Consider the following 27,359-nt stretch of genomic DNA (forward strand, 5'->3'; position numbering starts at 1 on the left):
ACTAAAGTGCACTACCGCTCACCACCACCGGGGCAACTTAGAATGAACGACACCACGTGTAATAATTCTAATGGCCACTGGGGGGCAATCAACCCAATTTGGCACGAAGCCAAAGGAAAAAAAAATCACTTATCCATTTAATCTGTCAGATCCACGCTGGATCATGACAGCACCCTAGTGAGGATGTTACCTTTAGTAGCCATTCAAACCCATTTGTGTCAAATTCTGTGCATGTTATCAGGCCAAAATCACCAGGGTATGTAAACTTTTGATCAGGGTCATTTGGATGTTTTGGGCTGTCATGATTTAACCCCTTAGCGACAGAGCCAGTTTGCAGCTTAATGACCAGGCCAATTTTTACATTTCTGACCGCTGTCCCTTTATGAGGTTATAACTCTGGAACGCTTTAATGGATCCTGCTGATTTGGAGTTTGTTTTTTCATGACATATTGTTCTTCATGTTAGTGGTAAAATTTCTTCGATAAGACTTGTGTTTATTTATAAAAAAAAATATGGCGAAAATTTTGAAACTTTTGCAATTTTAAAACTTTAAATTTTTATGCCCCTAAATCAGAGAGATGTGTCACACAAATTTTTTAATAAATAACATTTCCCACATGTCTACTTTACATCAGCACAATTTTGGAAGCAACATTTTTTTTTGTTAGGAAGTTATAAAGGTTAAAAGTTGACCAGCGATTTCTCATTTTTACAATAAAATTTACAAAACCATTTTTTTTAGGGACCACATCATATTTAAAGTCATTTTGAGGGGTGTACATGACAGAAAATACCCAAAAGTGGCACCATTCTAAAAACTAGACCCCTCAAGGTGCTCAAAACCACATTCAAGACATTTATTAACCCTTTAAGTGCTTCACAGGAACTAAAGCAATGTGGAAGGAAAAAATTAACAATGAACTTTTTTGCAAAAAATTTTCTTCAGAACCAATTTTTTTTATTTTCTCAAGTGTTGAAAGAGAAAATCAACCACAAAATTTGTTGTACAATTTCTCCTGAATACGCCGATACCCCATATGTGGGGGTAAACCACTTTTTAAGCACACGGCAGAGCTCGCAAGGGATGGAGCGCCGTTTGACTTTTTCAACGCAGAATTGGCTGGAATTGAGATCAGATGCCATGTTGCGTTCAGAGAGCCCTTAATGTGCTTAAACAGTGGAAACAGTGGAAACAAGTGACCCCGCTTTTGCGATCGCCGTTATTAACCCTATAACGGCGACCGCAAAAAAAAGATCTTTTCGCCCCCAAATTTTTATTTTTACAAGGGTAACAGGAGAAATCATACCCCCACAGTTGTTGTGCGATTTGTCCTGAGTACGCTGATACCCCATATGTGGGGGGCAACCACTGTTTGGGCGCATGGGAGAGCTTGGAAGGGAAGGAGTGCCATTTTGGAAAGCAGACTTTGATGAAATGGTCTGCGGGCATCATGTTGCGTTTGCAGAGCCCCTGATGGGCCTAAACAGTGGAAACCCCCAACAAGTGGCCCCATTTTGGAAACGACCCATTAAGGAACTTATCTAGATGTGTGGTGAGCACCTTGAACCTTCAAGTGCTTCACAGAAGTTTATAACGTAGAGCCGTGAAAATAAAAAATCCATTTTTTTTCCACAAAAATGATCTTTTAGACCCCAATTTTTAGACCTGCAAAGTTGGTAAATAGTGAAAACCCCTCAATTCTTGCTCCAACTCTAACCCCAACACACCCCTAACCCTAATCCAAACCCTAATCCCTAATCCTAATTCTAACCCTAATCCTAGTTCGCCCTAACCCTAATTCTAACCCTAACCCTAGCCCAAACCTAACCCTAGCCCAACCCTAACCCTTTCTTTATTTCATTATCTTTGCCTATATAAGGGGGTGATAAACGGGGGGGTTATGTACTTTTTTTTTATTTTGATCACTATAATCGTTTATCATAGTGATCAAAATAATGAATGGAATCTGCCAGTCGGAGCCGGCAGATTCCCGGTGGGCGCACTGCGCATGCGCCCGCCATTTTCAAGATGGCGGCGCCCATCGGAGGATGCCGGTGGGACGTGGGACCACCGGGAGGGGACGGAGGACCACGGAGAGGTACCAGGGGGGATCGGGGACCCTATTTCTCTGTCCTCTGATGTGATCGAATAAGAAATTTAATGCATAATCGCGGCTTTTTTGCGGTCGCCGTTATAGGGTTAATAACGGCGATCGCAAAAGGGGGGTCGGTAAAAACCGACCGATTCATGTTCTCTGGGGTCTCGGCTACCCCTGGCAGCCGAGACCCCGGAGAAAATCCGACACTGGGGGGCGCTATTCACTTAAATCACAGCGCCGTGAATTAACGGCGCTGTGGTTTTAGTACCGTTAAAAGGCGTATCGGCGGTCGTTAAGGGGTTAAAAGGAGAAAACACGGTAGTTTGACAATAAATGGCTTCACCCAACCACTAACCATGAGTGGAGAAAAGGTTTTGGTGTTATCCTTCATATTCTCTGAAAAAAGGCCAAGAAAGCCAAAATTCTTTATATAACCATTACTAATTGTGACTAATTAATTTAAGTGAATTCATTAAATTTAGACAAGTTAAGAAATGTTATTAATATATATATATTTTCTAACAATCTAATTTCCTTTTTATTTATAAAAAAAGATACTCTTACAATTATGGTATATATATACTAGATGGAGGCTCGATGCTAAGGCATCAGGAGGGCGGTAATGTCACGATGGGGGCAGGCATTGCAGCATTGAGAATCTCTCCCCCCCATGTGCTCACCCACCTATCCACTCTCTCTTTCCCCATGTGCTGACTTCTCCCGTCTGTGCTCTCTTCTTTGACCTGTCTACCCCATGTGCTATCCCCCTTGTCTGCTGTCTCTCTCCTTCCTGTGCTGTGTTCTCCCCTGGTGTGCTGTCCTGTTTGAGCTGTCTCCCCCTGTGCTCTGGCTCTCACCCCGTGCGCTCTCCCCCATCTGCTGTCTTCTCTCTCATGTCATCTCTTTGACCTGTGTGTCTGACCGTGTACAGAACATACAACAGCTCCTGAGCAGGGGAGGAAGCAAAAGTCAATACTGACATTACAGCAGGAGATCACAGAGGATATATTTTGTGAGGTAAAATATTGTTTAAAAAGTCAGTGAAATATTTTACCTCACAAAATGAATCCTCTGTGATCCCCTGCTGTAATGTCAGTATTGTCTTTTGCTTCCTCCCCTGCCCAGGAGATGTGGTATGCTCCGAACATGGTCAGACACAGACAATTATTAAAATGAACTTTCGTTCGTGGGAAATCCCCTTTAATGTGACAGGCTTCCACTACCTATAGATGAGTCGCACGTCTGCCGCCGGGATCAGCTGAATGACCGCCGCCTTCTTTGTGCAGATAGAGGCGGTTACATTAAAACTGCGCTTGCGCTCCTCCTGTACAAAGATGGCGGTGGTCAATGAATCATTCAGCTGATCCTGGCAGCGGTGTGTTCGCGACGGTGTTCCGCTGGTGGTACAGTGCAAGAGGCTGCGTACGGCGTATACAGTGTGTGTGTGGTGTGTATGACGTATACAGTGTGTGTGTGGTGCGTACGGCGTATACTGTGTGTGTGTGTGGTGTGACGGTGGTCCGCTGGTGGTACCATACAAGAGGCTGGTACCACCACCAGTTTCCATATTGAGACATCCATCACTTGGGTGTCCCAATGTGGCGGTCGGTGAACTTCCGCTGCTTGGAATTTTGGGATCCGGACACATCTGGACGGAACAGGATGTGAAGACATTACAAGGTAAGTGTGTGTATATATATATATATATTATAATTTTTTTGTTTGCTTTGTTATTAAAGCTGTAGTCGTCACATCTCTACCGACTCCACCTAAATCTAACTCCGCCTTCACAACACCAACTCCACCGTCTCAATAGTAATTCCCAATGTTTTTTTTTTAAGACTTCTGTTTGCATTAAATAAAGGCCTTCATTATTTACTTGCAAAGGATGAAAAGTTTTGTAATCTTGTATTTTTCTTTTTTTTAATCAAAGTGTTGTCAACTCTGAAAAACAAAAAATAAATCGCCCTGCATTATTTAAAATAAAAATAAGAGGCAGAATTTTTAAACCTGCCTATATTTGGCTTACAAATACCGAGGTAAATGCACCAAATACTCAACTTGTGCACGTGGCTTTAGGCAGCAATGACAGATTTTTTTTAAGAAGGTTTCGCTGACTAACGCCCCATGACTCCTCTCCTAGACAGTGCTGCTGGTATCCGTACAATCCCTTCTGAAATTACAAACGTGCAGAGCAAAGTGTAGCTGCTTCTATGAGTATATAGGTAAATTTAGTATATGAAAAGAGATAAATACAATCCTCAGGGTTTGGGACATCAGTAGATGGTTACACGCCATAATAATAACCCATATAAAAAAGAGGTGTGGAAAACCCAAAAATACTAGAATATTATAATACAAAACTTTATTGAAAATAATTACAAATGACATGAACAGTCAGCGAATGATTGACATCAACAAACATGTGACCGCTGCAGTCAATCACTGCACATGATTGTGTGATTTTGAGAGAGATTAGCTGCAGCATTTACATGCCTGTCCTGACCAGACGAGGATGTACCGATACATGGGTCGGTGAGAACTTGGGCAGACAATCTGATGGTAGCTATGAATTATTATTTTTATTTTACACCTATCTAATTTTAGTTCTTCTGGATTTAGTGTTAGATCATACGGCACATTATTGCTTAGTAATGCGTCTCAGTGTAGCTGCAATGTTCTATTTCCACAAATGGCGTTAAAGGGGTTAAGCACCTTTGTGAGATTTTTTTTCCCATTTGTTTTCTTACTTCGGTTGATTTCTCACAATAAGTATATGAGGTTTTGATGTTGCAGATTTTCTGCAGTATTTCTGCACCTATTATGTAAGTTAGGTTGCTTGTGTTATTTCACTGTTTTTGAGTACGTCTATTTTTAAATGCGTTTTTGACACTGCTGTTTTTGTCTTTTTTTTTGTTTTTTTTTTGCTATGTGAAGTAATAAAAATCATTTTAGTAAATGGGTTTCATTAAAGGTTTTGCCCTGTTGCCTTCTATAGCCTCTGTGATCTAGTCCGGACAGCAAATAGAGTTATCTGAGAATCCATCAGCGAGCTCACTCTGATGAGTTTCTATCTCTGTTATCTGTCTTTTCTGAGCTCTTCTCAGCTGATTTATGACCACATCAAAGTTAAATGTGCAGTGAAACAAAGAACCTGTAAAAGCCAAACAGTGCAAAATGTGTAATGAAACCAAATTGCAAAAATATTTTTAGCCCCAAATACATTTAAAGAGTATCCATTATTTTAATCAATCAATAAATCAATATGTATGAAAATAAGCAATATTATAATATATCTATATTATGAAATTTCTTTTTTTTCCTCTCTTCCAGGATTGATTTTTTAAATCTCAATTTAAGGGTAAAATCTTTATTCAGAGAATTCAGATTTTTCTATTATTGATATAGGAGATGACAGTTTGTGTTTTTAAAATTCTATGGAGAGAGGAGCTAGAGAAAGGCACATACATTCTCCTGAAATGACAGTTACAGTTTTCCATAGAACTTTATGAGAACCAACTGCCATCTCCTGTCTCAATAGTGGGAAAATCTGTATTCAAATTTGTGCACCATTTGTATTGATAAAATGTGATTTATTTGCTGTAAATCTGCTAGTCCTCTCAGTTATGAACTCTGAATATCCCTTCCCACCACCATTAATTAACAGCTTTTTGCCTATCCTGTACATATACACAAAGCTGCCAATAAATGGTAACAGGAGGGTATAGACACAGTTCATAAAAGTCAAAAGCTACATCAAGTACTTCACGGAAAGGCCGGAGTCACACTACGGCGAGATACGGCCGAGTCTCGCAGGTTAAAACCAAGCTCTGGCACCGGCACTCTGGAGCGCAGCGTGCAGCTCCATGTATTGCTGTGCGGCTGCACGCTCCGCTCCGGAGTGCCGGCGCCAGAGCTTGGTTTTAACCTGCGAGACTCGGCCGTATCTCGCTGTGTGTGATCCCGGCCAAAGAGAATATTACTGAGAAGACTAGCAGAGCTGCAGAAAATAAAAGGTGTGATTTTTTTCATTTTTTTAATTTAACACTACAGTAAGAACTGCAGTCACCAGGATGCTTAAGGGGTTTCCTTGGCAAAAGGAATAGTTTTTCCGGTTGCATGGTATTGTAAAAAATAAACTAAGTGATTGTAATCAGCTCCTACCCGTATTCAGCACAGATCGCTCCATTGTTTGAGCTTTTGCAGGAAGAGATGTCACTGTTCCACCAGCAGCAGGTTAGCTGCGGCTGTAGCACTACGATGACTTGAGCAGCCTGTGATTAGAATGATGTGCTGCTCAAGTAGCTGGACCGCTGCAGTCAATCACAGGCTGCAGCAATCCTGCTGCTAGTGGAATGGTGACAGCTCCTCTTCCAGTGTTAGGAAAAACTCTTGAGCAGCCTGCACTGGATCCAGGTGGGTGTTGATAGGTGAGTATCACTTAATTTATTATTTTTTTACAACTTCAAACCACGGGTGAACTTTTTCATTTTGTCCAGACAGCCTATTTAATATCTATATCAAGACTTCCCTGCCTCATGCAATTTCTAAAAGAATATATATATCCACTGCGATTCGTTAAACAAATTAACTTTATTGAGCAAAGTATTAAAATATTTTTATATACATAAATACCGGTATATAAAAACAGGTAGCGAGCCACGTAGTAAATATTATAACGGTATTAACAGACAAAGGAGCAAACAATCCACTATAAAAGTGTGTCAGTAGATTATACTTATATGAATGTACATGGTGAAATTGTAGATATATATAAATGGTAAGGTGTAATCAAGTTGCTTATGGAAGTGTACATAAATACTACACAAATAGGGATACCTGTGATTAAGAGGAAAGGATATAAATCTAAACAAAAATACACCATCATAGTAAATTGTGATGAGAGCCTCCACTCTGACGTACGTTTCGCACAGAGCTTTTTCAAGGAGTGAAAAAGCTCTTGAAAAAGCTCTGTGCCACAATTACGCGGAGAAGTTCTAACAAGTCTGTGAGGTAAAAAAGTCACTCTAGTTGCATGCTGCTCACACTACATTGACTGCTCGCACAATGGGCCACCTAAATGGTGTTTTCATTAAGGGCCTTTAAGTATTAATTTTATTAGTAGTCCACCAGTTAAATATTTTGACATGTCTTATCCTATATGTTGCAGTTTGGCTGGTGTAATGCAACAGAAAACCTCTGAAGCCGTCAGGTCCCCGTGGCAAGACTCCGTTAGAAACGGTAACTTATATAAGCCTTTTCGCTGCCCACAATGTGGTGAAAATGCGCGTTTCAAAAGCCTATCCTCGCTGAGAGCTCATCTGGATTACATGCACACCTATGATGAAAGATATTTTTGGAGACAATCTGGGGTATTTTGTTCACTGAAAGAGGCTGATCTGGAAAACTCAACAGAACCTCTCAATGAGAAGCAGATGGAATCTATCGAGGATGCGCTCAATCAGAAAAGCTCATCATCCGCTTACTGTGACTTGAAAAATGAGAACAAAAAGGCCAGCAGTCCCATACAGATCCTATCGGACAAGCCTTCCCCTCTTATTAAAAGCTCCCTGCCAGACAATTCCACAAAAAATCACTATATCATTGGATATCCTATGTCATGTACTAAGTTTCAGCTTGACCCACAAGAGAAGTCCGTGCTCAATCAACTTACGGAAAACGTCGATAAAAACATAGAAAAGAAAATTGATAATCTCAATAAGGAACTTTGCCAAAAAACCTCCGAGCTGCTGGAGGTCCGTGCGGCCTTTCTACAACTATCCCAAAAGAAGCAGGAAGTGCAGCGCAGAGAGCGAGCGCTCAGCCGGCAAGTGGACGTGGCTGTGGAATTGATTGCAATTCTTCGTCAGCGGCTTACCGAGTCTGAGCAGGAGCTCCAACGGAAGGAGGAGTAAGTTATAATCTGCCTGAAAAATAACAGTAATGCCGCCATTATTTTCATTACATGAAGGTGTTTCTTTGTAGGATATGGTGATCTTTTGATTGCTTTGTATTGTGATATGTTCCTACCAATGGCGGGAGGGTCCATGTTATTATTTTAACAAATGTGGACAAAATTTTGTGGCAGTATGAACATGCAAGTATCACAGATTGTTCCCCTGTAATTGTTAGTGCCGCCTTCCTCACCGACTGCACGGCTCTCCTGCGCTCTCAGAATGACTACTGATGGAGGAGCATGTGACCAGACCTGTCCACCAGTCGCCTCCAATAGAAAAGCAGCTTTCCCATGGGAGGTGTTTTCTAATAGGAGGAGACTGATGGACAAGTCCAGTCACATACTTCTCCATTAGTAGTCATTTAACTGCTGGAGAACCTTGTTTGTTGGAAGGCGGCATTAATACAGTGGGGAAAAAAGTATTTAGTCAGTCAGCAATAGTGCAAGTTCCACCACTTAAAAAGATGAGAGGCGTCTGTAATTTACATCATAGGTAGACCTCAACGATGGGAGACAAACTGAGAAAAAAAAATCCAGAAAATCACATTGTCTGTTTTTTTTCATTTTATTTGCATATTATGGTGGAAAATAAGTATTTGGTCAGAAACAAGCAATCAAGATTTCTGGCTCTCACAGACCTGTAACTTCTTCTTTAAGAGTCTCCTCTTTCCTCCACTCATTACCTGTAGTAATGGCACCTGTTTAAACTTGTTATCAGTATAAAAAGACACCTGTGCACACCCTCAAACAGTCTGACTCCAAACTCCACTATGGTGAAGACCAAAGAGCTGTCAAAGGACACCAGAAACAAAATTGTAGCCCTGCACCAGGCTGGGAAGACTGAATCTGCAATAGCCAACCAGCTTGGAGTGAAGAAATCAACTGTGGGAGCAATAATTAGAAAATGGAAGACATACAAGAGCACTGATAATCTCCCTCGATCTGGTGCTCCACGCAAAATCCCACCCCGTGGGGTCAGAATGATCACAAGAACGGTGAGCAAAAATCCCAGAACCACGCGGGGGGACCTAGTTAATGAACTGCAGAGAGCTGGGACCAATGTAACAAGGCCTACCATAAGTAACACACTACGCCACCATGGACTCAGATCCTGCAGTGCCAGATGTGTCCCACTGCTTAAGCCTGTACATGTCCGGGCCCGTCTGAAGTTTGCTAGAGAGCATTTGGATGATCCAGAGGAGTTTTGGGAGAATGTCCTATGGTCTGATGAAACCAAACTGGAACTGTTTGGTAGAAACACAACTTGTCGTGTTTGGAGGAAAAAGAATACTGAGTTGCATCCATCCAACACCACACCTACTGTAAAGCATGGTGGTGGAAACATCATGCTTTGGGGCTGTTTCTCTGCAAAGGGGCCAGGACGACTGATCCGGGTACATGAAAGAATGAATGGGGCCATGTATCGTGAGATTTTGAGTGCAAACCTCCTTCCATCAGCAAGGGCATTGAAGATGAAACGTGGCTGGGTCTTTCAACATGACAATGATCCAAAGCACACCGCCAGGGCAACGAAGGAGTGGCTTCGTAAGAAGCATTTCAAGGTCCTGGAGTGGCCTAGCCAGTCTCCAGATCTCAACCCTATAGAAAACCTTTGGAGGGAGTTGAAAGTCCGTGTTGCCAAGCGAAAAGCCAAAAACATCACTGCTCTAGAGGAGATCTGAATGGAGGAATGGGCCAACATACCAACAACAGTGTGTGGCAACCTTGTGAAGACTTACAGAAAATGTTTGACCTCTGTCATTGCCAACAAAGGATATATCACAAAGTATTGAGATGAAATTTTGTTTCTGACCAAATACTTATTTTCCACCATAATATGCAAATAAAATGAAAAAAAAACAGACAATGTGATTTTCTGGATATTTTTTTTCTCAGTTTGTCTCCCATAGTTGAGGTCTACCTATGATGTAAATTACAGACGCCTCTCATCTTTTTAAGTGGTGGAACTTGCACTATTGCTGACTGACTAAATACTTTTTTGCCCCACTGTATATGGAGGATGAGAACCTGTAATACTTGTATTTTAGTGCAACAAAATAATTTCTGCGACACATTTGTTAAAATGAAGTAAACAACCCCTTTTTAAGGCTGCGTTCACACGTCGCTTTTTTTTGCGTTTTCATGGTGTTTTTTAACGAGTGATTTTGCCGCGAAAACGCAAAAAAACAGCATCCCATGCAATCCTATGGGATTCCGCAATGCTGTGCTAAAGCTGCGGATTTTCCCACGGCGGAATCGCATCGCAGAAAAATACGCAGCATGCTCATTATTTTGCGGAATCGCGGCGATCCCGCACCCATAGGATTGCATTGTTCCGCTTACTTCCCGCATGTGGCTGTGCCAGAGGCGTATCTAGGCTTTCTGGCACCCGGGGCAAGAATTTGGTTCGGCGCCCCCCCCCCCCCCCAAGTACATATGCGACTTGCACACTTAGCCATGTACCCACGAGCTGCTCTCCCTAATGCTCTCAATGTTCAGTAAAAAACTGAAAGCAGGAAGAGAAGCTCGTTGTCACAGGACCATAACTATGAAAATCGCATATGAGTGTAGTGTCCATGTGATGACTACTGGAACCTGCAGAGCTGAATCCTGACATTGCAGCTTCTGAATTCTCACAACGAATGCACTGCACACTTTTAGGATTCTCCCTTGCCGATGTACAGTCATGTCAGCACAAGTATGTGATTTATATACTTCTGGCCACATTCCGACTAGACGTGCCCGGACTCGCTCCGTTCATTTTCATTGAGTGAGGCCACACACGTCTAGTCAGCATGTGACCGCATGTATGTAAATTACCAGCACAAGAGAATCCTGACAGCGTTCAGTGAGCACTGTGAGAATTCAGAAGTCTGCAGTCACATAGAATGTCTGCAGACTCAGCGCAAACCTGGACAACCCCTGTAATGCTCCTAACAAATAAAAACACGAGACTTAGTCAGTGTCACAAATAACATTTACATCCAGGTACCTTATACATGACGTCGTCTCTGCAGTCGTTCTCCTTTTCTTCATCTTGTCCAGACCCCATGATGAGTTTTCTCAACCACAGCGGCCTCTGCAGACTTTCATCTTCTCCGGTCTTCTGCAGCAAATCTCCACACGACGCCCTTAAAGATAGAAGTGTCATTATAATGCTCCTGAATACAAATATCTGCAATATACTGTCTCCTCACACTATTCCCCTCCCTCCTCATACTGTGTCCTCTAACATCCCACCTGTTCACCATACTGTCTCCTCATATATTTACCCCCTCACTCTCTATACTGTCTGCTCACACATATCCCCGACTCCCCATACTGTGTCCACATACATTCACCCGTTCGCACCCCTTACTGTCTGCACCCAACCCCCATACTGTTTCCTCATACTCTTCATTTTGTGTCCTCAAATCTCCCCACACACATTAAATACCATCCCCACTCCAAATCCCCCATCACTAATCCCCCACACACATTAAATAACCCCTCATCCCTACTCCCAAATCCCCCCACACATTATGTACCCCCACTCCAAATCTCCCCACACATTATGTACCCCCACTCCAAATCCCCCCACACATTAACCCCCATCCCCACTCATTAATCCCCCCACTCATTAACCCCCACTCATTAACCCCCATCCAACCCCCATCTCCACTCATTAACCCCCACAGTCATTAACCCCATCTCCACTCATTAACCCCCCAATCATTAACCCCATCCCCACATTAACCCCCATCTCCACTCATTAACCCCCCACATTAACCCCCATCTCCACTCATTAACCCCCCACATTAACCCCCATCACCACATTAATCCCATCTCCACTCATTAACCCCCATCTCCACTCATTAACCCCCACACATTAACCCCCATCTCCACTAATTATCCCCCCACTCATTAACCCCATCTCCACACATTAACCCCCATCCCCACATTAATCCCATCTCCACACATTAACCCCCATCCCCACATTACTCCCATCTCCACTCATTAACCCCCATCTCCACTCATTAACCCCCACACATTAACCCCCATCTCCACTCATTATCCCCCCACTCATTAACCCCCATCCCCACATTAACCCCCATCTCCACCCATTAACCCCCCACTCATTAACCCCATCTCCACTCATTAACCCCCATCTCCACTCATTAACCCCCACACATTAACCCCCATCTCCACTCATTATCCCCCCACTCATTAACCCCCATCCCCACATTAACCCCCATCTCCACCCATTAACCCCCCACTCATTAACCCCATCTCCACTCATTAACCCCCATCCCCACATTAACCCCCTTCCCCATATTAACCCCCATCTCCACTCATTAACCCCCATCCCCACATTAAGCCCCATATCCACTCATTAACCCCCATCTCCACTCATGAACACCCCCATCTCCACCCATTAACCCCCCACTCATTAACCCCCATCTCCCATCTTCGGTGGTTCTTCAGCTCCACAGTGGAGCACACTTACCACCAGCGTTTGCTCTGGGCGCCGGGGAGTGACGTCAGCAGTGTGATCACATGACCTGATCACTCTGCTGACGTCGCTCTGACCCGGCGGTCAGAGCTTCAATTGTACTGGCGTCTGTATAGACGCCAGTACAATTGCTGCCTGGGAGTCGGCGCGGCCTCCTTCTCTGCGTCGGCTGTCAGCTTGACAGCTGACACAGAGAACCGCCGACACACAGGACGGGGGGCGGCAGAACGCAGCCGCCGGGGGAGAGACACTGCCGACCGCTGCATTAGGCGGCCGGGCGGCCCGACTGCGCCCCCCTGCTGCCTGCGCCCGGGGCAACTGCCCCGGCTGCCCCCCCCTGGATACGCCACTGGGCTGTGCCCACCATGCGAAAAGTAAGCAGAACATTTGCGGATGGTACCCACGGTCAGGAGGAGAGGAGACTGTCCTCCGGGCTCTGGGTACCATATCCCTGTAAAAAATTGAATTAAAATAAAAAAATCGGTTATATTCACCTTCTGACGTCCCGCGCAGCTTTCCCGGGCCTCAGCGATGCTTCCGTTCCCAGCAGTCCATATTCCTTGTTTTTAACATTATATCTTTTACTATTGATGCCGCATAGGCGGCCTCAATAGTAAAAAGTTGGTCACTCTCGTCAAACGCTATGTTTGACGAGTGTGACCAACCTGTCAATCAGTTCTCCAAGCGATGCTACAGATCGCTTGGAAAACGCTAGCATTCTGCAAGCTACAAACGTTTGCAAATCACTAGTTTTTCCGTGTGAAAATCGCGGGAATTTAAAATGCAATTTTTCCGCGGAATGGAATTCTGGAATTCTCGCGGTAACTTCTGCGAGAGTTCCGCTACGTGTGCACATTACTTCAGCATTTTTGTATTCAGTACAAATAGGGTATGGCCTCCTTTCTACTGATCTGTGTAGTTCACTTATAGTCCCTCTGAAGCTGGGTGTCCGTTTGGGACCCAGAGACTCTGCCACTATTCACACTAGGTAGGTTTTAACCGTTAGTGTAGTTACTGTCTCAAATGGGTACACCTTGCCGTGGTGGGACAGCTTTATACTTTTTTGATCAAAACAGTGTTTACCAAGTACCCTATGTTATTTAATGCACTTGCCTTTTTACTTATTTATTTTCATTAGGGTATATACACACATTGTTTTTTCCTTTTGGTTTTGCTTACGTGTGAACATAGCCTAAAGAGTTTCAATCATCATCAGTCTTTAAGGAGCGCAACTTTGCCTCTCAGCTTCCAGGAAGCAGTGGATGACTAATTGGTTGGGCCACTGGTCCGAACAGTGTATACTCCAATGCTGTAAGCATTCCCTTTGTTTAATCGGAGGAGTGCAAGGGCACTGGAGCTGGCTAGCTTCTGTCATCCAGTCTGCTTCAAAGCAGCGCTTACAAGCTCTATAGAAAAAAGCTTGTAAGCGCTGCACCCCTTGCTTATGAGACTGGCAGCCACTGATACATTACAAAGGTGGAGATGAACCCAAGCTACAAGTAGTAAAAAATAGGCTTAAAAATCCCTCATTTTATTGTTTTAGTAACAGTTGAAAGGATTGTCCAGGTTTGATCACTCTATGGCCTGTTTCACACATACGTTTTCTCTGTCAGTCGGCACCCGCCAAAAAGGCGGATTACGTATCCGTGAACGCCGATCCAGGAACGTGAGGCAGCGGACCGATGGGATCCGCCGCTGTAGGATTCTTAAAGGAACCGCAGGAGAGAAGCCAAATTCCGGGAGAAGATATGAGCGCGAGATGTGGAGATGTGGGAGTAAGCGGGACTATCGTGATATGGGGGCCGAGATCGCGCGACGGAATGGAGGAGGCGGAAGATCGAGGAAGTGGGGTGAGGAGAGAGAGAGAGAGAATTTTTTCATTCATTCGCAGCTGGGATATTGGGTTAAATCACCCGGACAAGCGCAAAATGTGGATCCGCGCATGAAAAAAACGTTACATGCTCCGTCCCGTCCGCTTAGCGAACGAAAAAATCTTGGCAGATCCGTACAATAGCGGATCGAACGGATGACCATCCGTCAAGATCCGCCGATAATGCAAGTCTATGAGGAAAAAAACGGATCCGCCAATAAAAATGGCGGATCCGTTTTTTTTGCAAATCGGCGGATCTTGACTGATGTTGACAAACGGATGTGTGAAACTGGCCTATGCAGGGCCGTATTTGCCATTAGGCACTCGTGGGCACGTGCCTAGGGCGGGACTCTGCGAGAGGGCGGCACCTGAGCAAGTTTTTTTTTTTAAGTCCGGTGGTCGGCCCTCCACAATGCACCCTCCCCCCTCATACTAACCTCCTCCAGCGATGTCTGCTGCAGCTCTGATGGTCCTGCGCTGGTATCTGTTCTTCCTGTGTGAGTGCGCAGTCACACGTGGTACCGCTCTTTAAGATCATGAATATGGACGCCACTCCACTCTCATAGGCGTGGCACCCATATTCATGATCTTAATGAGCAGTACCACGTGACCGCGCGCTCACACACAAACAGGAAGAACTAAAGATGCCGAGAGACATACATCTGACATGCAGTAACGGCAGCAGCAAGGAAAGGACCAAGCCACTACTCAGGTGAGCCGGCGGGGGGAGATAGACTGAGCCAGGTGGAGAATGGGGGCTGGAGGGGAGATGAGCACCGGGGGGCAATGAGCGCCAGGGGGGGGTGGAGAATGAGCAGAGCCTGCACTGGGGAGACGGGTGCACTGGGGAGATGGCTGCACTAGGGAAACGGGTGCACTGGGGAGATGGCTGCACTAGGGAAACGGGTGCACTAGGGAGATGGCTGCACTAGGGAACGGGTGCACTAGGGAGACGGCTGCACTAGGGAATGGGTGGAGAATGAGCAGAGCCTGCACTGGGGAGACGGGTGCACTGGGGAGATGGCTGCACTAGGGAAACGGGTGCACTGGGGAGATGGCTGCACTAGGGAAACAGGTGCACTAGGGAGATGGCTGCACTAGGGAACGGGTGCACTAGGGAGACGGCTGCACTAGGGAATGGGTGCACTAGGGAGATGGCTGCACTGAGGAGATAGCTGCACTAGGGAAATGGCTGCACTGAGGAAACTGCACTAGGGAGACGACTGCACTAGGGAAACAGGTGCACTGGGGAGATGGCTGCACTAGGGAAACGGGTGCATTGGGGAGATGGCTGCACTAGGGAAACGGGTGCAGTAGGGAAACGGGTGCACTAGGGAAACTGGTGCACTGGGGAGATGGCTGCACTAGGGAAACGGGTGCAGTAGGGAAACGGGTGCACTTGGGAGATGGCTGCACTAGGGAAACGGGTGCATTGGGGAGATGGCTGCACTAGGGAAACAGGTGCACTGGGGAGATGGCTGCACTAGGGAAACGGGTGCATTGGGGAGATGGCTGCACTAGGGAAACGGGTGCAGTAGGGAAACGGGTGCACTTGGGAGACGGCTGCACTAGGGAAACGTGTGCACTAGGGAGACTGCTGCACTAGGGAAACTGGTGCACTGGGGAGATGGCTGCACTAGAGAGATGGCTGCACTAGGGAATGGCTGCACTAGGGAGACGACTGCACTGGGGAGATGACTGCACTAGGGAACAGGTGCACTAGGGAGACGGCTGCACTAGGGAATGGGTGCACTAGGGAGATGGCTGCACTGAGGAGATGGCTGCACTAGGGAAATGGCTGCACTGAGGAAACTGCACTAGGGAGACGGCTGCACTAGGGAACGGGTGCACTAGGGAGATGGCTGCACTGAGGAAACTGCACTAGGGAGACGGCTGCACTAGGGAACGGGTGCACTAGGGAGATGGCTGCACTGAGGAGATGGCTGCACTAGAGAGATGGCTGCACTGAGGAAATGGGTGCACTAGGGAGACGGCTGCACTAGGGAAACGGGTGCACTAGGGAGATGGCTGCACTGATAAGATGGCTGCACTAGGGAGATGGCTGCACTGGGGAAATGGGTGCACTGGGGAGATGGCTGCACTGGGGAGATGGCTGCACTGGGGAAACGGGTGCACTAGGGAGACTGCTGCACTAGGGAAACAGGTGCACTGGGGAGACGGCTGCACTGGAGAGATGGCTGCAATAGGGAACGGCTGCACTAGGGAGACGGTTGTACTGGGGAGACGGCTGCACCGGGGATACGGCTGCAATGAGGAGACGGCTGCACTGGGAAGACAGCTGCACTGGGGAGACGGCTGCACTGGGGAGACGGCTGCACTTGAGAGACGGCTGCACTGGGGAGATGGGTGCACTGAGGAGATGGCTGCACTGGGGAAACGGGTGCACTGGAGAGACGGCTGCACTGGGGAGACGGCTGCACTGGGGAGACGGCTGCACTGGGAAAATGGGTGCACTGGGGAGAAAGGCTACTTTCACATCAGTGATTTTTGCTAAAGTGTCTGGATTAGTCATACTCACCAATGGGGGAGGCAGCAATAAAAGTGCCTAGGGCAGCATAAACTCTAAATGCGACCCTGACTCTATGTGACTGCAAACTCATGAATTCTGACAGTGTGCACACTGCGCGTTATCAAAATTCACCGGGACCAGTAGGTCATGTATCCACAAGTATGCAATATGCATAACGACATTCTGACGACATGCACGGCCTCGCTCAAGTCACTTGTATTGAGCAAGACCGCGCACGTCTAGTCGGAATGTGGATGGGAGAATGCATATCACGTACTTGAGGTCCTATTGCCACCTGCTTTTAGTTGCAATACTTTAGAATCCTGCTGTGCACATAGTCACTGCAGATTTTTTTCAGATTAACCATGCAAAGTTGCTTGTTTCTTCATGATCTTTGCAATTTTAACCATTTGTGATGTTGAGAAAACTGTTTTATGGCTATGTTCACACGTTGTGTTTTTGCTGCCTTTTTTTCTGCAGGCAAAACTTGCTCTCTTGGCAGTAAATAAGCTGCTTACAAAAAGCAGTTTTTGATGCGTTTTTATTGTCTCTTGCACTGATAAAGTTTAGTGCCCCACTCCAAAAAAAAACAAACCTTGATGCAACTTCCTTAGGTTTTTGCACAAAAAACGCAGTAAAACCTGATACCTGTGTTTTTTGCTGTGTTTTTGCACTTACTCGTTGCTTTCTAAGGGTGAAAAAACGCAAAAATGCTGAAAGAAGTGACATGCTGTAGTTTGCAAAAACAAAGCAGTTATCTAATTCAGTCAGGAATAAAAACCCCAATGTGTGTATGAGATTTCTGAAATCTCATAGCTTTTGCTGGTACTGTAAAACGCAGCTTAAAATTGCATTAAAAAAATGCAGCAACAATGCAGCGTGTGAACATACCCTCAAGCAGGTACGGACTGGGGCTGAAATTCAGCCCTGGCATTTGAAATCACACAAGTCCATGTTGTCCCCATCCCCAAGCATAAGATGGGATATACTACTAATATTACTCTACATGGAGGAAATTAAGATTTACTACAAGACCAATATTTCTAATGATACCTCTTTCACAGCTCTTAACAGTATGGGTGTCTTGAGAACACCGATTCTTCTAACAGCGTAGCAGACAAGGTGGCCCAGAACTAGACAGGCCCTCTGGCATTTACCAGAATTGCCAGATGGCCAGTCCGGCCCTGCCCTCAAGCTAGACATCTAGGATTCTGGCATAAAACATAGAGGCAACTATTTCCCTTATCTGTCATGTCTACTGCCAGGGGATCTTCTGAGCTAGATTGCTTGGTCTCCATAGCGGACAGCGCGGTGGGGGAAAGTTTCTGTATAAGCAAGTACCTACCGTACATGTCAGTGAGGACTAAATTCTGTCTCCTTTTTCACAAGTGCTAACACAAGACAAGTCCGATGCTATAGAAGACAATTATGTCCTATATTTACACAGCATAATACTTGAGACAGGGAGAAATTGCATCAAATTTAGGTTTTTCTCTCCGTTATAAGTTGCTACACATGTCAGACACTCTCCCGTCCTTACACCTTCTGGCTGGCATACTTTACTCCAATATTTTGATTCCAAACAATGACACATGGCATTTATATATCTGGCATCAGGGACGGACGCACCATTGATTCAACCTGTGCAGCCGCATGGGTGCCCAAGAAGTTAGGGGGCCAGTACCACCCCCAAAGCAGCCAGCAGCTTCTGCCACAGTCACATTATTGGACTGCATAGGCCCAGTATACTGTTCTTGCACAGGGTCCCTCCTCTGTCTGTGTCCACTCCCGTCTGACACATTGTATTACTTCACTTTTGTAGACTATATAAAGGCTTTAAAATTGTAAAAACACATAAAAAATTTGCCACATGATTTGCTCTTTGGCACTAATAGAATCAGGCTTCTGGTGCATTTTGCTTAGTAAATCTCCCCCAATTTTTCACGATTTTGTTTCCTTATTAAGATGTTCCTCACTTATTATTTTGCCACTGCCATGTTGTTTTAGAGTTATTCCCATCTCAGCTTTTTATGGTTTATAACTGCGTCCTGTAGCCAGGAAGAGAAGATGGCACTGTAACACAGTAACGCAGCCGAGTGTGTCCGTGCGGTCTCCGGTCCCCCATAGAAAGTAATAGGAATTACGTACACCACGTGGCACAGCGGAGCACGCAGGATCTGTAACTGCTCCATGTACAGGTTGTTTAAATATTCTGAATTTAGACAGGATATCTAGGCTAATCTCATAGCCCTTTCTACACATCTTTTCTCCTTCTAAGGCTGGTTTCACATTTGGGTTTTTTTTCGCGGTAATTTAGAGCTAAATAGCGCATGCGTTTTTTTCCCTATACTTTGCATGGGATGCGCTTATGTGCGCATACACATGCGTTTGTACGCGTTTTACCGCGCATGCGTTTTTTTGCGGTATGCGCTCGGGCGCACAAAATGCAACTTGTTGCATTTTTTGTGCGTCCGATTTGCCTCAAAAAAACGCATGCGCGCGCAATGCGTTTTTTTACAGCAAGACACCCAATATAAGTCTATGGGTGCGCATATGTGCGCATTGGCATGCTTATGTATGCGTTTTTTTGCACATGCTTTTTTTTGTTAACCATGGAATTTAGGGGTTTGGGTTAGAGTTAGGGTTAGTTAAGGGGGTTTAGGGTTAGGGTCAGGGTTAGGGTTAGGGTTAGGGTCAGGGTTAGGGTTAGGGTTAAGTATGGTTTGGTTAAGGGTTAGGGTCAGGGTTAGGGTTAGGGTTAGGGTTAGGGTCAGGGTTAGGGTCAGGGTTAGGGTTAAGTATGGTTTGGTTAAGGGTTAGGGTCAGGGTTAGGGTTAGGGTTAGGGTCAGGGTTAGGGTTAAGGTTAGTTAGGGTTTGGGTTAGGGTTAAGTATGGTTTGGTTAAGGGTTAGGGTCAGGGTTAGGGTTAAGTATGGTTTGGTTAAGGGTTAGGGTTAGGGTTAGGGTCAGGGTTAGGGTTAGGGTCAGGGTTAGGGTTAGGGTTAAGGTTAGTTAGGGTTTGGGTTAGGGTTAAGTATGGTTTGGTTAAGGGTTAGGGTCAGGGTTAGGGTTAAGTATGGTTTGGTTAAGGGTTAGGGTTAGGGTTTGGTTAGGGTCAGGGTTAGGGTTAGGGTTAAGTATGGTTTGGTTAAGGGTTAGGGTCAGGGTTAGGGTTAGGGTTAGGGTCAGGGTTAGGGTCAGGGTTAGGGTTAAGTATGGTTTGGTTAAGGGTTAGGGTCAGGGTTAGGGTTAGGGTTAGGGTTAGGGTCAGGGTTAGGGTTAGGGTTAAGGTTAGTTAGGGTTTGGGTTAGGGTTAAGTATGGTTTGGTTAAGGGTTAGGGTCAGGGTTAGGGTTAAGTATGGTTTGGTTAAGGGTTAGGGTTAGGGTTAGGGTCAGGGTTAGGGTTAGGGTTAGGGTTAGGGTCAGGGTTAGGGTTAGTAAAGTCATGGTTTGGGTTAGTGTGAGGGGCCACCTAATGTTGGAAAAAAACGCAAACGCGGTAAAAACGCACTAAAAACGCATACAAACGCATAAAAACGCTGCGTTTTTTTCATGCATGCTCATAAAAATGCTTGAAAAAAACGCAGCAGTTGTATGCTTTTGTATGCGTTTTTCAATGCGTTTTTTTGCGGGAAAAACGCGCTGCAAAAAAAAGCAAGTGTGAAACAGGCCTAAGTATTTAATCCCAGATTAACCAGTTCAAGACTGGGAGGTTTTCACCTGTTCAAGACCAGACAAATTTTCTATTTTCATTCTGCATGTAGGTTTAAAAGCTATAACACTTTTTTTTTCCTGTCTAGTTAATTACATTTTTTTGCATTTTTTTGTGATACCAGTAATTTTTTTCTGTTTTTTTGTGTGAAATTTAAGAGGAAAATGTATAAAAAGTAAATATGTTCGTTTGCTCATTTTTTGGGGTCATCAGGGGCAGGGCTGGTAACTGTGGTTTTTGGATAGTGAAGTCATTTTTAGTATATTTCTTTCATTTGGGTTATAGGTGGGGTGGGGTGAGGCATGTCATCATTACATTTATATTTTTTATGTCTAATTTCCAATGTAACAGTGGCTGACATACTAAATGGAGCATTACCCTTAGGCCGGGGTCACACTGGCGAGGAATACGGCCGAGTGAGAGGCGCTAAAAGCACGCATTACACACGGACCAATGATTCTCTATGGGGTCCCTTGCACCAGCCGTATATTTCTCGGGCGTATTCTACGCGCTCCGTGCCAATCGCAGCATGCTGCGATTGTCAGCGTACTACGGCCGTAATACGCCAATGCAAGTCTATGGGTGCGCAAAAAATACGGATTACACACGGACCACACATGTGACTTGCGAGAAATACGCACCCGGTGTCTTTTAGCAAAGCCGGCAATTCAGTGCGCTACACAGTAAACTCACACTGACAGGTTTAATAAAGAAAGAAAGAATAGATATATACACATAGAATACACACATATATACAGTGCCTACAAGTAGTATTCAACCCCCTGCAGATTTAGCAGGTTTGATAAGATGCAAATAAGTTAGAGCCTTCAAACTTCACACAAGAGCAGGATTTATTAACAGATGCATAAATCTTACAAACCAAAAAGTTATGTTGCTCAGTTAAATTTTAATACATTTTAAACATAAAAGTGTGGGTCAATTATTATTCAACCCCTAGGTTTAATATTTTGTGGAATAACCCTTGTTTGCAATTACAGCTAATAATCATCTTTTATAAGACCTGATCAGGCCGGCACAGGTCTCTGGAGTTATCTTGGCCCACTCCTCCATGCAGATCTTCTCCAAGTTATCTAGGTTCTTTGGGTGTCTCATGTGGACTTTAATCTTGAGCTCCTTCCACAAGTTTTCAATTGGGTTAAGGTCAGGAGACTGACTAGGCCACTCCAACACCTTGATTTTTTCCCTCTTGAACCAGGCCTTGGTTTTCTTGGCTGTGTGCTTTGGGTCGTTGTCTTGTTGGAAGATAAAATGATGACCCATCTTAAGATCCTTGATGGAGGAGTGGAGGTTCTTGACCAAAATCTCCAGGTAGGCTGTGCTATCCATCTTCCCATGGATGCGGACCAGATGGCCAGGCCCCTTGGCTGAGAAACAGCCCCACAGCATGATGCTGCCACCACCATGCTTGACTGTAGGGATGGTATTCTTGGGGTCGTATGCAGTGCCATCCAGACTCCAAACGTCACGTGTGTGGTTGGCATCAAAGATCTCGATCTTGGTCTCATCAGACCAGAGAACTTTGAACCAGTCTGTCTCAGAGTCCTCCAAGTGATCATGAGCAAACTGTAGACGAGCCTTGACATGACGCTTTGAAAGTAAAGGTACCTTACGGGCTCGTCTGGAACGGAGACCATTGCGGTGGAGTACGTTACTTATGGTATTGACTGAAACCAATGTCCCCACTGCCATGAGATCTTCCCGGAGCTCCTTCCTTGTTGTCCTTGGGTTAGCCTTGACTCTTCGGACAAGCCTGGCCTCGGCACGGGAGAAAACTTTCAAAGGCTGTCCAGGCCGTGGAAGGTTAACAGTAGTTCCATAAGCCTTCCACTTCCGGATGATGCTCCCAACAGTGGAGACAGGTAGGCCCAACTCCTTGGAAAGGGTTTTGTACCCCTTGCCAGCCTTGTGACCCTCCACGATCTTGTCTCTGATGGCCTTGGAATGCTCCTTTGTCTTTCCCATGTTGACCATGTATGAGTGCTGTTCACAAGTTTGGGGAGGGTCTTAAATAGTCAGAAAAGGCTGGAAAAAGAGATAATTAATCCAAACATGTGAAGCTCATTGTTCTTTGTGCCTGAAATACTTCTTAATACTTTAGGGGAGCCAAACAGAATTCTGGTGGTTTGAGGAGTTGAATAATAAATGACCCTCTGAATAAACTTTTCACAATTTAAAAAAAAATTAAACAAAGAAATAGCATTCTTTTTTGCTGCAGTGCATTTCACACTTCCAGGCTGATCTACAGTCCAAATGTCACAATGCCAAGTTAATTCCGAATGTGTAAACCTGCTAAATCTGCAGGGGGTTGAATACTACTTGTAGGCACTGTATATATCTATATATATGCATTCTATGTGTCTATATCTATTCTTTCATTTCTTTATAAAAACTGTCATAGGGCTCCATTATATGTCCATTTTGCAAGCCTGCGAGAAAATCTCACCATACGGATGCCATACGGATTACATACGGATGCTGACATGCGCAAAATACGCGACCACACCTTGATTACGGATGACATACGGAGCAGTATTTAGGGGTCTGTCATCCGTATTACGCATGTAAAATACTGACCGTATTTTGCGCAGGTTAGTGTGACTCCAGCCTTAGGGTATGTTTCCACGGTCCGTAACGGTAGTGCTTTGTCCGCAGATCCATCCATAACGATGCCGGCTTTTGTACGCGTGGTGATTCCGCATGTGTTCATTGAACCATGCGAAATCACTGCATCCTATACATAGACGGTGATATGCACCTTGTGGAGACTGAGCTTCTCTGCAAGATAAATAGACATGCTGCGGTCTATAAAGACATGCCACATGTCCAGTTGTGCAGGGAAGCCGCGGGTGCCGGTGCACGCATAGTGGAGATGAGATTTCATAAATTCCCATCAATTATGCTGTAACATCTGGCCGCTGCGTTTCCTGACTGTGGAAACACACCATTACCTGTGATACCCTGTAATGCAGATCAGGGTCTCAGTCACCCCTTGTAGTTACTCTGAACCAAGCAATCATGTAGCCAGGAAGCTGCAGTCCATACACAATGCTCTGACTTATTTATGGAGAGTCGGGCTGTGTCTGACAGTAGTTCTTACAGCTGCAAGATCTCTGTGCCGGCGCCCTGCAGACTCTGGAAAGTGTAGAAAACATGCTTGCAGAGTTCTACAAGTAGTAAAAAGGAAAGGAGTTAAGCTCAACGGACAGGTTCTTCTTTATTCAGGTAAAATTCATGCAAACAACACCTGATAAGATGATGGCGAGTGAATTGGCGCTAGCATAGCGCTGGCATCTTAGCGCTTCAGGTGGTCGTAGCATCCTTATTCATGTTCGTGGTCACCTAAAAATTTTTTTTATAGAATTATTAAAAGTTATATTTTAAGAGTCAGCTTTTCTATGCTGTCAGTATTACTGTATAATCCTGAAAAAACAGATCCTGCAAGAGAAGGCAGGGACCACAATAACTACAGTGGGGCAAAAAAGTATTTAGTCAGTCAGCAATAGTGCAAGTTCCACCACTTAAAAAGATGAGAGGCGTCTGTAATTTACATCATAGGTAGACCTCAACGATGGGAGACAAACTGAGAAAAAAAAATCCAGAAAATCACATTGTCTGTTTTTTTTTTCATTTTATTTGCATATTATGGTGGAAAATAAGTATTTGGTCAGAAACAAGCAATCAAGATTTCTGGCTCTCACAGACCTGTAACTTCTTCTTTAAGAGTCTCCTCTTTCCTCCACTCATTACCTGTAGTAATGGCACCTGTTTAAACTTGTTATCAGTATAAAAAGACACCTGTGCACACCCTCAAACAGTCTGACTCCAAACTCCACTATGGTGAAGACCAAAGAGCTGTCAAAGGACACCAGAAACAAAATTGTAGCCCTGCACCAGGCTGGGAAGACTGAATCTGCAATAGCCAACCAGCTTGGAGTGAAGAAATCAACTGTGGGAGCAATAATTAGAAAATGGAAGACATACAAGAGCACTGATAATCTCCCTCGATCTGGTGCTCCACGCAAAATCCCACCCCGTGGGGTCAGAATGATCACAAGAACGGTGAGCAAAAATCCCAGAACCACGCGGGGGGACCTAGTGAATGAACTGCAGAGAGCTGGGACCAATGTAACAAGGCCTACCATAAGTAACACACTACGCCACCATGGACTCAGATCCTGCAGTGCCAGACGTGTCCCACTGCTTAAGCCTGTACATGTCCGGGCCCGTCTGAAGTTTGCTAGAGAGCATTTGGATGATCCAGAGGAGTTTTGGGAGAATGTCCTATGGTCTGATGAAACCAAACTGGAACTGTTTGGTAGAAACACAACTTGTCGTGTTTGGAGGAAAAAGAATACTGAGTTGCATCCATCAAACACCATACCTACTGTAAAGCATGGTGGTGGAAACATCATGCTTTGGGGCTGTTTCTCTGCAAAGGGGCCAGGACGACTGATCCGGGTACATGAAAGAATGAATGGGGCCATGTATCGTGAGATTTTGAGTGCAAACCTCCTTCCATCAGCAAGGGCATTGAAGATGAAACGTGGCTGGGTCTTTCAACATGACAATGATCCAAAGCACACCGCCAGGGCAATGAAGGAGTGGCTTCGTAAGAAGCATTTCAAGGTCCTGGAGTGGCCTAGCCAGTCTCCAGATCTCAACCCTATAGAAAACCTTTGGAGGGAGTTGAAAGTCCGTGTTGCCAAGCGAAAAGCCAAAAACATCACTGCTCTAGAGGAGATCTGCATGGAGGAATGGGCCAACATACCAACAACAGTGTGTGGCAACCTTGTGAAGACTTACAGAAAACGTTTGACCTCTGTCATTGTCAACAAAGGATATATCACGAAGTATTGAGATGAAATTTTTTTTCTGACCAAATACTTATTTTCCACCATAATATGCAAATAAAATGAAAAAAAACCAGACAATGTGATTTTCTGGATTTTTTTTTCTCAGTTTGGCTCCCATAGTTGAGGTCTACCTATGATGTAAATTACAGACGCCTCTCATCTTTTTAAGTGGTGGAACTTGCACTATTGCTGACTGACTAAATACTTTTTTGCCCCACTGTATATGGAAAACTAGTTATGTTTTTATAATGCCTCCAAAAAGTCTACAAAATAAGAAAAATATAAAGAATGAAGAAAAGTAAAGAGAAAACTATAAAGTATACTTTTAGGTATAAGAATCAGAAATGGCTCCTGAAAGCTGAAAATTACAGGATGAGGACAGGGAATTCATTAGGGTCCCGTACTTTACACTTTAAAATGGAGTCTCCCTCTCCTAATGCCCAAAGGAGCAACTTGTTATATATGTAGACAGCCATGTAATGCCATATTGTACCGCAGAGGGTGCTACAACAAGTGTGACCTGTCCACAGAATGATTCTTATAGATATGGATATGATTTGCTGATTGCAAGTATTTTACCCCTGAAATAGAGATTTGTATTAGACCATCCTGAGAAAAGTCCAACCAAATGCACACATTTTCTTATAATGTAAAATTAGTTTCAAATTGCAATAACTAAGGGTCATTGGAAGCTGAAAACATGATGTACATTCAAAAATTGATTAAATTGGCATCATTTAAAGTGCTAAAAATTTAGTGAGCGATTCTAACATCAGAGGTCATCACATCACATCCTCTCCCCTCTGAATCAGTCTGTCATTGTTAGTTTGTTTACTGTAAGTGATATCTGTAATTTGTATGTAACCCCCTCTCATGTACAGCACCATGGAATCAATGGTGCTATATAAATAATAATAATAATAATAATATAGACATGTACAATATGCATAGGAAAAATTGGGTACAGGCAAAGTGAAATGGATCAAAGTTTTAAAACTTGGAGTGGAAAACCCCTTGAGCTTACAAGTGCTTCTCACAACATTAGAATATTATCAAAAAGTTAATTTCAGTTCTTCAATACAAACAGTGAAACTCATATATTATATTGAGTCATTACAAACAGAGCGATCTATTTCTAGTGTTTATTTCTGTTAATGTTGATGATTATGGCTTACAGCCAATGAAAACCCAAAAGTCATTATCTCAGTAAATTAGAATAGTTTATAACACCAGCTTGAAAAATGATTTTAAAATCCAAATTGTTGGCCTACGGAAATGTATGTTCAGTAAAGCACTCAATACTTGGTCGGGGCTCCTTTTGCATCAATTACTGCATCAGTGAGGCGTGGCATGATGGCAAACAGCCTGTGGCAGTGCTGAGGTGTTATGGAAGCTCAGGTTGCTTTGATTGCAGCCTTCAGCTCGTCTGTATTGTTGGATCTGGTCTCTCTCATCTTCCTCTTGACAATACCCCATAGATTCTCTATGTGGTTATGGTCAGTTTGCTGGTCAATCAAGCACAGTGATACTGTTGTTTGTAAACCAGGTATTGGTACTTTTGGCAGTGTGGACAGGTGCCAAGTCCTGCTGGAGAAAGAAATTTCCATCTCCAGAAAGCTTGTCAGCAGAGGGAAACATGAAGTGCTCTAAAATTTCCTGGTAGATTGCTGCGCTGACTTTGGTTTTGATAAAACACAGTGGATCTACACGAGCAGATGACATGGCTCCCGAAACCATCACTGATTGTGGAAACTTCACACTAGACCTTAAGCAGCTTGGATTGTGGCCTCTCCACTCTTCCTCCAGACTCTGGGACCTTGATTTC

General features: G+C 44.5%; 1 protein-coding gene across 1 annotated transcript in view; it reads left to right on the plus strand.

Annotated features, from left to right (window-relative positions):
• ZNF365 (zinc finger protein 365) overlaps window positions 1-27,359 on the plus strand; it is a 66,403-nt gene that overhangs the window by 8,830 nt on the left and 30,214 nt on the right. The window contains exon 2 of the mRNA XM_073548295.1: window positions 7,270-8,010. Coding sequence (XP_073404396.1) covers window positions 7,283-8,010 — 728 coding nt within the window. The 5' untranslated portion in view covers window positions 7,270-7,282. The remainder of the gene's footprint in view (window positions 1-7,269; window positions 8,011-27,359) is intronic.

This window comes from Dendrobates tinctorius, unplaced genomic scaffold, assembly GCF_039654945.1.
Source record: "Dendrobates tinctorius isolate UK_male_01 unplaced genomic scaffold, ASM3965494v1 ptg000156l, whole genome shotgun sequence".
NCBI classification, from domain to species: Eukaryota; Metazoa; Chordata; class Amphibia; order Anura; family Dendrobatidae; genus Dendrobates; species Dendrobates tinctorius.